Source organism: Pavona decussata, unplaced genomic scaffold (genome assembly GCF_977016875.1).
Source record: "Pavona decussata unplaced genomic scaffold, jaPavDecu1.1 SCAFFOLD_38, whole genome shotgun sequence".
Lineage (NCBI taxonomy): Eukaryota > Metazoa > Cnidaria > Anthozoa > Scleractinia > Agariciidae > Pavona > Pavona decussata.
This window is the reverse complement of record NW_028145460.1, coordinates 539,298-551,983: the sequence shown is the minus strand read 5'-3', so window position 1 is coordinate 551,983 and position 12,686 is coordinate 539,298. Positions and strand designations below refer to the sequence as shown.

Below are 12,686 nucleotides of genomic sequence, written 5' to 3'. Positions count from 1 at the left end.
TTGCAACCACCTCAACCAACGTCTATTTATCACTAAATAGTCACGTATTAAATTGGCAACTTTCGCAACCACTGCAACGAACACCCTTTGTAAAACCAATAACCCGCATGTATACTTTGCAACCACTGGAAGCAACACCATTTCGATCACCAAATGTAAAGATACCTATCTAAATCTTGTAACCCTTGCAATCAAGACCCCTTTTGTCCCCAAATAAGATACTTACGGCCTCGACCAGAACCACCACAACTAAATAGTCACATATTGAAATTGGCAACGTTTGCAACCACTGCAACCAAGCCCCTTTTGAAATGTTAAAATACCTTCTTTCAAACCCTTGCAACCACCTCAACCAACGTCTTTTTATCACTCAGTAAATAGTCACGTATTAAATTGGCAACTTTCGCAACCACTGCAACGAACACCCTTTGTACAACAAATTTTCTGCATACATTCTTTGCATCTACTGCAATTAAGACCCTTTCCATCACCAAATGATAACATACTTACTTTGCAACCCTTGCAACCACCGCAACACACCTCTATTTATTACTAAATGGTCACATATTTAATTGGCAACTTTTGTAACCACTGCAACCAACACGCTCTTACAACAAATTTCCCGAATATATACTTTGCAAGCACCTCAACGAAGACCCTTTCTATCTCAAATGTTAAAATACTTACCTTGCATCGCTTGTGACCACCGGAGCCAACATCTATTTTTTACTAAATAGTCACCTATTTAATTGGCAGGTTTTGCAACCACTGCAACCAGCAGCCTCTGTACAACTATATACTTTGCAGCCACTTAAACCAAGACCCTTTATATCACCAAACGTTAAGATACTAGCTTACAACCACCTCTACCAAAAACTCTTTGTTACTAAATAGTCGCCTTTTTTATTGGCAACTTTTGCAACCAGGCACCACCAGGGAAGATGAGAGACCCTGGGAACGAGGTTGCCGTTGTGCCCGTAAAACATACACGCAGTGTCACACGCAGTACATACAGTTTTCCTTCCCTTCCAATTAATTTCTCCGTATCTTCCTAGCGATTGAATTCTTTGGCTTTCGATGATTGATTTTTAAATTGGAAGATGGATTATAAAGAGCAACATCATCTTACAGATCACAACTATTGGATCTCGTGTGGTAAGTCATTCAGTCATTCAGGACGAAGATCCTTTTATTATGTTACTCTTGTTTATATATTGGAAATGCACAGCTGATCGTAAGTTTAATTATCTGGTGTAGTTCAGTGATTAGTAGAGTATAGGTTTGAGGTTCCCAATATGCATGGGTTGGTGACTGCATGAGTTTAAAACAGGGAACATAGACACCTTGGAATATATTCAATGATATTAATATTCCTATTAAAAGTGAATCAGCCATATTTTCGCATAGCTTCACTGTCATGAAGGAAAAAAGTAAGTTAATGTGAAAAAGAAGTCGAACCCATAGTGACAGCCAACGAAACAGCACAGCTTTTACTTATTACAGCTGAAATCTTATAAGTGATGTAATTAAAATAAGCTCTGCTATTTCGTCCCCTGTTTGTGTGGGTTAATTCACCTGTAGTGTAGTGGTTATCACGTCTGCCTTGAATGCAGGTTCAAATCCTCACCAGTGAACCATATTTTCACAAAGTACGTTATATCTTGGTTTTACACTTTAAAACAGGGATACCACATACAGTGTATAATAATTTTTTTTTATATTATATCTATTATATATTATTATATATTATTATTATATCATTCTGTTATTATTATTATTATATCTGTTACATTATGCAACGTTGTAACCACAGGAACAATGAATGATAGTGAATTGCGTCAGACTATAATCTGTACTTTGTACTTGACTCTCCCTTAGTGGAAGCTGAATAAACCACTTATTAATCACAGAAGATTGACTCCTAATAGCAATCCAGGGGTCATATTCAACATGGTGACAGTGATGGGATTCGAACCCAGACCCCTGAAGAGACTGGTTTAACTGGATTTGAGTTTGATTCGAGGACCCTAATTCAGTAGAATTCAGTAGCTTTGATTCAAGGCTGTTTACTGGAGCACTAAGATGCGAGTGATTTCCATTGTAAGGGTTGTATCACAATTATTTAAAAGGGGGATGCAGACCCAGGGGAATTTGACATTTCTGTGGAAGCCAGTGTCAAATTCTCCACCCCCAGACACCAGCCTACTGAATGTCAAATTCCTGCCCCAAGGGTTACTTTTTCTATTAGCATCAGATCTTACTAATTAACGGATGGGAAGGATGTGGCTTTTACAACCTCACATGATGTTCACTGCAGTTCGCAAGAAACGATATGTGAAAATGTACGGAAAAGTAAAACAGATTTGCTTACTTGTCTTTTGGAGACTCTTTTGCTCATGGTGAGGAGATGCTTAACAGACAAGCAGAGAAGTCCTTTGCTCCTGGTGACTTCTGGGTATTACCAAGATAGTGGATGACTCATTTCCAGGTTCTTTCAGTCTTCCAAGATGGTGACCGTGTCAAAATCCCTCCTACCCAGGGAAAAGCTCTCTGAGTCAATTGACCGTAGGTAGCCCATCCACCCTCCCCTCCCCCTTCCCCACTCTGGGGGGTGACATTGATAGGTGCATCAAAACATGCTGCATGTAATGAAATTGCCACCTGGCTAGGCCAGTCGGTAATCAGTAATCAGCAGCGACTGCTTCATCAATGGGTAGGGCGTGGCTTTAAACCCTGGTTGCCAGCATTCAAATAAATTATATGTAAATTTCATATTTTTCACTCCCATAATTATTGTCAAATATTTTATGATTTGTGTTTAGAGCCTCCAAAAACCAATGGACCAGTATCAGAGTTCATGACTCCTTTGGATGACGTGATCCTAGATTTCATGACCGAGCAAGATATTCCTGGGGCAAGTTTTGCTTTGAGTAGAGATGGAAATAGGGTCTATTGCCAAGGTAAAGTAATTTGGTATGAGAGAATCTGAACTTGTTAATGCAGGGCTTCTGATATTATGCGATGTTGCGATTTCGCATAATTGACCTAAAATCGCAACAAATCGCATAATTCATGAAAAATCGCAGAATTTGTACAAAATCGCACAATTTAAGAAAAGAAGAGCAAAAATCTTGCTTAATGTTAAGTTCTCCGATAATTTGAATGTTATCTCAAGGAGTTTTTTCTTTTAAAAGGCATCAAAAATCACCTGGAAGCGTTCATTTGTTGAACAAGCGAACAAACAGGCATTCTATGCTTCATTTTACATGTGGGGACCTGGTGCTGGTTTTCAATATTAAGCGAGTGATCATTGGCACGAAATAAACAATCCCTTTATGTAAATACACCAATCACAATCATTGATATATTTTTAAGTTGTCATTTGATCCCTTCATACTTGCGATGTAGGTATTGGTGTGTAAACTGCTCGATAGTCCCTTGCAATATGTATTTATCCTCATTATGGATAGGTTTGTTGTTAAAACGCCGAGCGCTTCTTTGCAGGAGAAAAAAAGATCGCACCTTCCTGTAAATATTTCCGCGAAAGACAGGGCAAGAAAGGGCCCCGAAGGAATGTTTCATGTTGACGATGGTCTGTTGTTTTGCTCTTCGTGCAACATAGTGGTTGATCATTTCTTTGTGACCTTGAAGCCGAGTCACACAAGCAGAACGCGGAAAAAAATGCGGGTGGGAAGCAACAAACGCTGACGTGACCAGACTAGTAAATAATTAAAATTGTATCTGATTTTCAATTATTTGAAATGAGGCAACAAATGATTTATTTCAGCTGTTTCTTCATTTCTTCGTGCTCTAATTGCCTCTTTAACAGCAAAAAATGGATTGTGCTCCTCTTAGACCTTATAAAACAAGGTTAAATCAGCTAAAATGAAATCGCATAATTTGCCGCATAATAAACCTTTCTTGCCGCATAATGAGACTTAAAAGTGCCGCATAATTTCCAAATTTTTATCGCACCCTATCAGAAGCCCTGTTAATGGGTAAGAGCCTGGTTTTCATAATTGAATAATGTTACTGAGGTACCTGGAGCATGGCTTGCAATCCTACCTGAGAATGTAAGAGCACAAGCTGATGACAGCAGAAACTATTTCAGGTCTTTACAGCCAGTTAGCTTGAGCATACCAGTGAAAATTTTTTTTATTAAAAACTGGATCATTGTATAATGCAATTTGTGTGATTTGATTGCCTTAGTGGGCATGGTATATGAGCCATTATATATACCATGCCCCAGAAATAGAGACCATTCAATTGCCTTCTAATATTTTTTGCAAAGCGAAATCAGCAAAATCTTGTAAGATTCTTGATTGTTTTTTATCAAAACAATTATTCCAAGGCCCCCCTCACGCTTGGTGAATATAAGATGATTATAGCCAACGAGGCACTACGCGCTTTGTTGGCTATCCATCATTTCATATCCAATGCGTGCGCGTGAAATAATTGTTCATTAAATGGGTTTCTGTTAGGCAATATACATGTACTGTACGAATGATAAAAATCTTTCCCAGATTTGTGTTACAACGAACAACATAAGTCATAAAGATGAATCCTACAAATTGCTTTCAAGCAACAGACTTAAGTATTGAAAAAGAAACAATTAAAGCTAGTCCTTTGTATTCAAACTAGCTTCTAATACCCACTGTGGCACTTTTCTTTTATCTTAGTTTGACTTTCTTTGAGAACAACTGACCCATCAGTTCGAAAAGTATCATAAATTCAAACTAGTGCAAAGGATTAAAACACGGAATTCATTTTTTTCTTGGTAGGTTATGGTAGCGCTGGTGCAGGAAGGAAAGTTCAACCTGATTTCATGTTTAGGATTGCCAGTATCAGCAAGACAATCACAGCAGTAGGTATCATGAGACTTGTTCAGGAAGGCAAACTGTCATTAGAAGACAGAGTGTTTGGACCGCAAGGTAATAAGTGATCTAACATTTTATAATTTGTGAAGAGAAAACAAATGAAATCGCTACTGTAAAGGAGGTTTGGAAATTTGATGATCTTAATTGTCATAAAATTTGGTGAACTTTAGCCTTGAATTTCTCTAAGAATTATTAATGGTTTGAGAAGCTGTATCAAACACTCAATCAAGAGTGTTTCATCCGTTTTCCAAAGACCTCGACACTGGTTAAAAAGAACTTGACTGCACTTGGAAATTGGAATTGGATGAAACACTCTTCCTTGTGTGATATATTACATGATGAACTGCGCAGTGCTGTGTCATTTGTATATGGAAAAAAATAACATGAAACTCATTTGTGTTTATTCAAAAGGAATTCTGAGTGAGTACAGTCCAACAGCAAATGCAGACAGTCGACTTGTGGATATTACTATAAAGCACCTCTTGCATCACTCTGCTGGCTGGGATAGAGACAGGGCTGGGGACCCTGTGTTCTGGAAGGTTGGCAAGCACATGAATGTTGAGGAACCTGTGACTCCTAAGGTACTGATACAGTATATGATGGGAAAGAAGCTGCAATTTGCTCCAGGTATTAAATGATATTAAATTTGTACATTGCTTAGTAAATTGGTTTCGTGCACAACAAACCCACACAAAGCTTACAAGTGATCATTTGTAGTAATGTGCAATTTGGCAATACCAAAAGGTTTGTATTAATGGGAGAAAAAACATAATCGTTCCTTAGTAGTTGTATTTTGTCGCCCTTGTGGCACACAATGGTGAATTTTAGCAATTTATAGGATTTTTGCACATAGCTGTTTACCAAAATGAAAGTTTATTACTGCAGTTACGGTTTTGAGCCACAAGAACTGACTAAAAATTAATACAATGACTAGTAAGTATGTTCACATTCATTTTGAACTTAAATTCCTCAGAATAAATTATTCACATTCAGGGTTCATAACACTGTTCTGGTATTGCTTTACATTTCTTTAGTTTTTAAAACTACAAACGATCTCACGGTTTGTGTGGAGAGCCTATGGCTCATGTGGTGCAAAAAGACCAGTGATGACAATTCTTGCTTTAGTTCATCATAGTAACCAGATGCATCTCTGTGAATATGCCGAGTATTAGAAAAGTGTGTACTTCTTTTTCCCACATATGATGAGACCATTTTTCATAAACTTTTGAATAATGACTCTTGCATTCGAATCTGTGAATGAAACACACACTTCTTTCCAGAAATGCACCTATCCCTGAATTTGGGTACTTTACATAAAACCTGTAGGCCTTTTTGTCATTTTCATATGACTTCATGTTTGACAGAATTTTGTGTGTTTTAGTGAGAATTAAGGTTAGGGGACACCTTGTGATGTCTATCATACAGTTCACGAATCTCATTTGGGTACATTTCTGGACATATCTTAGAAACACAATGACTATTGAGTGACTATTGAGTATTGCTGTGTGTTCCTCTTTTTGAAATAATTTATTGTTTGAAAAACAAAATTAAAAAAATTACCATCTTTCTCTTTTATAATTGTAGCAAATTTTTTGGTGTTTTCTCCCCAACGGGAGGAGGGAGAAGGTATTCCTTGGAATTTTTGGCTGGGGACTGTGTACTGGCTTGGTTTTCTAAACACTGACCTACCTGATTCAGACCAAATTAAGTACAGTAATCTCCCGTAACTTTTTTCAGACCTGGCCTCTTAAATTGATAACCAGTTTCAGATCTGATTTCCAGCCTAAATACCGACCCGTTTCTGTAAAATCCATACCCGTTTTCAGACTTTCAGACCAAAATGGTTAAAATCTATACCCTATAAGCACCCGCATAAAAGAACAAGTGGATTAAGAACCTCCAGGCTGAAATTTGTCATTTTTGACACCTGGGTCCGATTGTTCGAAAGGCGGTTAACGCTAATCCACGACTAAAACTTAATCGAGGTTTTCATCTCGCTCGTTTATAATGGTTTAAAGGGCTAATTTCAAGCTAAAGGTTAAGAAAGGTCTAAGGCAAAACTAACGGACAAAAATCTTTTGGGAGAAACTTTATTAGTTATTAATGGAACTCGCATCAAAGTTCACGTTAATCCGGGATTAGCTTAATCGGGCTGTGAACAATTGGGCCCTGCTATATAAGTACCTTATTTACAATAAATATATGAAGATTATTCAGGCTGACCTTAAAAAGTAGGTTCTTAAATATGGGTGTTCACTGTATAGGAGATTACTGCCTCCGGGTCTTTCCTCCTTCGTTCTGAGCTTTACTATACATTTGTTTGATTTTGCTTTAAAGGAAATAGCCACGCTTATTCCAACCTAGGTTATACCGTTTTGGGGCAGGTGATTGAAAGAGTAACAGGACAAGGCTATGAAGAGTTCATGATGAACATTCTGAAGTGTGTGGGAATAAACCAAATGAAAATTGGAAGAACTCAAAAGAAAGAGCTCAGTCCTGAAGAGGTGAGAGGACATTCAATCTTTTTCCCTTCCCTGAAACATAAAGGAAAACAATTAACGAGAACAACAACAACAACATTTGCAGACTGCTCTGTATATTTTCTTTACAGTAAAGTTCCGAAAGTAATTAACCAGCGTGCGAAAGCTGCTGAATCAAATAAAAAATTGAAACTACTTAGTGTAACAACAGAATGATTTCCAGACGAAAACCGGCTGTGACTCACTATTAGGGCTAAAGGGTTAAAGAGAAACAAGAAAACAAACTTCTGGGGCCAGGGTCAGGTTGTATAAAGCATCTTAAGATAAGTGGGAGTTTTTCTGCAACCTTTCTCTGTGTTCTGTAGTATTAAGTAGCAGTTATCTTTATTGACTCAAACACAAGAGCAAACACAAGAAGAGCGCGAGAAAATCTTTCGGAAGGCGGGGAACGACTGCAGAAAATCCCAGTTATCTTAAGATGCTGTATGCAACCGGCCCAGGGGCCCGTTTCTCGAAAGGCCCGGTAACTTATCGGGCCCGATAAGTAATTTTGGTGACAAATCTTTCTTAACAGAAGTCAATTTTTGTTAGCTTTGAATACTAAATTTTAAAATAATATTATTCTATGAAAATATTGGCGAAGTACCATGTCTGTAATCGTTGTGTAATTGGCGAAAAAAACATTTAAAAATATACTTAACGGGCCCGGTAAGTTACCGGAACTTTCGAGAAACGGGCCCCAGGGTAGTAAGTTATGAGGACTTTGGAGAGACGAGCCCCTTGCCTTGAAAGGTAAAATGTCCTGTGTTACAAACCTTTAAGCCGGAGTATTTCTCTATCGCCTTTTCAGGTGGAGTATTTTCACAATCGTCATCCAAGGCTGGTAAAATCAATATTCCCCGACGGGGGTAGAGTGCCTCCACAGTACGGGAGATGGACTATAGAGGAAGCTGATGCGCATGGCGGGTGGGTCGCGAGCGCTGGTGACCTGTTGAAGTTCCTCATTGCTCTTGAGCGTGGTGTAAATGGCAGCAGCATGATCACGTCTCAAAATTTTAAAGCGATGCTCGGGAAGCCGCCATTCGCGGATAAAGACGCGGAGGAATGGTACGGGTTTGGTCTTGACATCCGGGACAACGGTGGCACTTGGGGGCACAGCGGACAAATGGAGGGTACCTCGGGTGTGTTGACGCGCCACTGTGGAGGGTATGCTTGGGCGCTGTTGTTTAATTCTTGGGCTAAAGACTTGGATTTGGACGGCTTGGTTAAGTACGCGTTGAGTCGTACTGCGCATGTCGCACGACAGCATGTCACTTCTGATGCCATACCAAACTCGTTAGTCCCTTTGCCCTCACGCGTCGGGTCGCTGACCAGTGGGAGCGAAGTCTCTACGAAGGGGATTGGAGATATCCCAGAATTGATTTCGACTGCCGACAAACGTCAGGTGATTAAAGTCATGGTACCACTCGACCATTTCTGGCCTTTATATGAAGATTTAAAGCGACAAAGATTTGATTTGACATGGCTTAACGCCTTTAAGATTGAGGATGTCGTGTATTTTAACACGATTTTCTTTCAAAGCAATGGAATCTCCACCACAACTGTGTGCATCGCATTAACAGCCGACTCATGCCGCGAATATCTTGAGAGTCTTGTAAACCTTCGACCCTTTCATATCGAGACTTTTGTTCACAGCAATGAGCTTCTTTACGCTGTACTTTTAACTCCGACAAGTGGAGTATCGTGGGTAGTAAACTATGATCTTACTGTTGCCCAGCATAGGAAAAACATGCCGGTGATGTTTAATAGTGGCTATAACCTAACAGTGCAATGCCTAACCGAATTCAAAGGTCGACTGCATGTTACAGCTCTTTACGAAAGAGTACCTGACGGCGAATGCGTAGCTGAGTTTGACCTAAAACCGGATTACTACCAGTTTGAATTTAACAGGCAAGCAAAGCAGGGTGGGACGTTATCTTATGTCAGGGCCTATCACGTGAAAGGCCAGCCTCGGTTTAGTGTTATCTGGACCAATCGAAGTGCGGAGCTCAGTGGAACGAGGCATAACGTGTCTAAATACGGTTTTTTGTTCGAGCTGGGACAGGCAGCAAAAAATAATTTTTATGCGCAGTGCATCAGCTGTTATGTAAATGAAGATGTTCTTAATTTTGTTGCGTCGTGGAATAAATGAAGCTGACAAGAGGGAATGTGACTACACTTAACTTTGGTCTTAAAGAAATGCAAACCTTTCTGATGAAATCAGTTTTTTTTTTTAATTCGTACATTACAGATATTTTTTAAACGTTTTTTGAAGTTTCCTGTTGTTATCTGTTTTCGTTGGTCTGTCAACAAATGCACGCGGTATTCAAAGGAGAGGTCTGGAGCGAATGTATATGCGGAGATTAGAACTGGGGAGCCGGAGACGCTAGCAAAGCCACACACCAGAGGCCACACCAGGGCGAATACATCCGCCCTGCTCACACGCTTGTGAGGCTAGCGCTTAGCGCACGTGGATCCACGCTCTCGGTGCTTCGCGCCTTTCGATTGAAGATGAGAAATAAAAAATAAACACTGTTTTGCAGTCTAATCTGGGAGCAATAAGTTGTTTAACAACCCGGAGGCTATCTTCCTGGATTTTTACTTCAAGCTGTATCACTATACCTCCCCGGGGTTTCAACTCTTCGATCCTCTCCCGTTTAAAGAGAATCGAATCCCAGCAATCCGTTTAATTTTTCCAACTTTGACGACAGCGTGAAAAAATCCTACCTAACACTGCGTTTTCTCTTATTTAATGATTAGATTATACATTACAGAAGCACCTAAAACGTACTTCTCGATCTGCAGTCTCTTTATACAGGAGCCTTTGAGCCCTGAAATATGTAACCAAAGAACTAAGGGCTATCAGGCTTGTCCTTCCTGAAGACAAAATCTACAGGTGGGACAGGTGAGGCAGGCCCTCTAATATACCGATGCTTCTTGCGAGATTTGCCCTGGTACATCCACGATTGATCTGTAAACAAGTTCAAGTTAGGACAAGTGTGCACATTGATCGCCGCGCCTTCTTTTCTTTCGCGCGGTTCGGGAGAGATGTTCGTGCTAGCTCCCATTTTAAAATGTCCTAATTTTGCGGCTGCGCCGTTCGTCCTTCGAACCCGCAGTGTTGAGGGAGGGAGGGCGGGGAGTGGTTTCTCTATAAACGATTGAACTTTAGCTTTTACGGCATTTGTTTCTGATCTAGCCCGGCTTTGAAACTGCTGAACAGTCGACACCTTTCGTCTGCCTATGTCACCAGGTTCGGATCGCGCTTGTAATCGCTCGATGATTTCGGTGATGTCTTCGGACGAGTCTCCTGCTTCGCTTGACGAATGAGTTGGAAAGCATAATCGGTCTGATTCCTTCTTCACCTGCTGATTGTTAGTAAAATATGATAATGAAGATGACATGAGAGGTAACTCGCTTGATGATTCAGTGTGTTTCGAAGTGTCACGTTCGTCAAAATTTGTTTCTATACTTGCATTTGGATTTTCCGCTGCAGAACTAGCGTCGAATATGTTTGACTTCTTTGACCTTGCCGAATCAATGTCCCAATTTATTATTTCGTGACTTCTAGAGTGACGCTTAAGTGATTTCTCCGTTAAAACGGGAAAGAGGCTCTCCCTCGAAGCCGTGGATTCTGCCCCTTGTTCGCTAAATGGCACATCAAATTTACTTCCACTTACTTTCCTACAGTTTTTTCTCTTTGAATTTGTCTCATAAATTTGGCGTTTCAAGCGGTCAAGTCTCTCTCTTTGGTCTACAGACAAGATAAAATCTTCAAGCACATCGCTATCTGAGAGGCTTCTACTCCTGGTTAACCCTGCGTGTACCGCGGCAGGAAGTTGTAATTTCTCCGAAGGATCCTGCTTATTAAAGTTTCGCTTCCCATTCAGCAAATGTTCGCCATGCGTGGAAACCCTGTGACGTTTGCTTTGCAGGCGATCGCTGTTTGGTTCTTTTCCAATTGTTGAACCCGAAGATGATTGCTGAAATTTCTCATTATGGTTCATTCGAGACATAACTGGAAATGAGAGTACCTCTGACATTCTTTCACTATCACTAATGTTGCTTAACGTAGATCCCTTTCCGTCACACATATTCTCGTCACTCTGCCGTTGTGCAATGTCTGAAGTAGTCTGTCGAAAGGCCAATGTTGGTGTCGGGTTACTCGCACAAACGCTTTGCTCAGTTTGCTGTCTTCCGACTTCGCTGGTGCTTCTTCTTCGCGTTTCTGTAAATGTGGTTAAGGTGGCTTTAGGCGGCGAATGTGCTTCACTTTTCCGTCCATTTTTCCCTTTCAAATGCGTGGTTTCTATCTCCAGGTCATGAGACGCGAACGCATTTGACAACGCTAGGTACCTTTCTTCCGCATTTAGTGCCTTTTCTCGGCGCTTGTTACGTCGTAAGTGTGCGGATCTGTGTTCGGCCCCGTCGTCCGCTTCTCGCTTATACCAACCCATCAAACTCGGAGCATTAAAGCTCTCGACAGTGTTTACTTGTCCATTTCCCGAAGAACGCTGAGATCTGGCATTTGTTTCAACGGATGGACTAATCCGATTTTCGTCCATGACGAGTCGAAATGGAACGTCGTTCGTGAGCTCCGTTTACCAGCCCTTGCCCTTACGCACGGAAGTGTAAAATTTTGATTACTGACGTCCGCCTTTGAATGCAATTACCGTCGCGTTGGCTTTCTTCTCGCGCTGTTAATGTTATCATCTAATATTGGTCATGACAGGCATTAATGTTCTTCACGCCACTGGGTATTTTACATAATTAAAATATCATATTCAGTGTCACATCATCACGAATATCTTGTGACTACTTAATACAATGGGTTATGTATATTGAAACAATTCTCCCTCTCTCATCTGCTTCTACCTAAACTTCCCGTGCTATTAAAACAATTAAGTGTTACACAAGGTTTAAATCAATCCATGCGTTTTTGTTGCCATTCAATTTCCGAATTATGGTAATAAATACACCGTTCTGCTTCAGTTGTACACAAACAGTGTAAACAATTCTACGTTAACAGGCGCTAATTAAGTAATAAAAAAATTGAAAATATAAAACGACGTATTGAAGGCATCATGAACTCATTTTCAAGTTTAAAATAACTGTTGAAGTGGAAGTAATTTATACTTTCAATTACTGGTAATACTTTGGGTTCTAATTTTCTTTTTAGGCGTTGACAGATGTCAATAATTAATTGAGCGTGCAGTCGATCGTAAAATAAATACTTCAGCACGACTTGAGCCCGACTGTGTCAGTTTACATGCGTTTTATAGTTTGGGTT

General features: G+C 40.1%; 2 protein-coding genes across 2 annotated transcripts; one reads left to right on the top strand and one right to left on the bottom strand.

Annotated features, from left to right (window-relative positions):
- Window positions 1-969: 969 nt before the first annotated feature.
- Window positions 970-9,559, top strand: LOC146483435 (uncharacterized). The gene is made up of 6 exons (XM_085105613.1): window positions 970-1,155; window positions 2,823-2,960; window positions 4,782-4,931; window positions 5,289-5,504; window positions 7,215-7,381; window positions 8,208-9,559. Exons 1-6 carry the CDS (start codon window positions 1,101-1,103, stop codon window positions 9,546-9,548), a joined length of 2,067 nt encoding a protein of 688 aa, XP_084961739.1. The 5' UTR covers window positions 970-1,100; the 3' UTR covers window positions 9,549-9,559.
- A 571-nt stretch (window positions 9,560-10,130) lies between these two features.
- LOC146483434 (uncharacterized) lies at window positions 10,131-12,151 on the bottom strand. Its single transcript, XM_085105614.1, has one exon. It carries the CDS (start codon window positions 11,959-11,961, stop codon window positions 10,249-10,251), a length of 1,713 nt encoding a protein of 570 aa, XP_084961740.1. The 5' UTR covers window positions 11,962-12,151; the 3' UTR covers window positions 10,131-10,248.
- Between the last annotated feature and the right edge of the window lie 535 nt (window positions 12,152-12,686).

What these genes read in the sequence shown, in the direction of transcription:
- LOC146483434 (XM_085105614.1), bottom strand. Translation starts at nt 11,961, where the DNA reads ATGGACGAAAATCGGATTAGTCCATCCGTTGAAACAAATGCCAGATCT.
- LOC146483435 (XM_085105613.1), top strand. Translation starts at nt 1,101, where the DNA reads ATGGATTATAAAGAGCAACATCATCTTACAGATCACAACTATTGGATC. An exon ending in CAGAGTGTTTGGACCGCAAG is followed by an intron (nt 4,932 to 5,288) that starts GTAATAAGTGAT and finishes TTTATTCAAAAG; the next exon opens with GAATTCTGAGTGAGTACAGT. An exon ending in GAAGCTGCAATTTGCTCCAG is followed by an intron (nt 5,505 to 7,214) that starts GTATTAAATGAT and finishes TTTGCTTTAAAG; the next exon opens with GAAATAGCCACGCTTATTCC.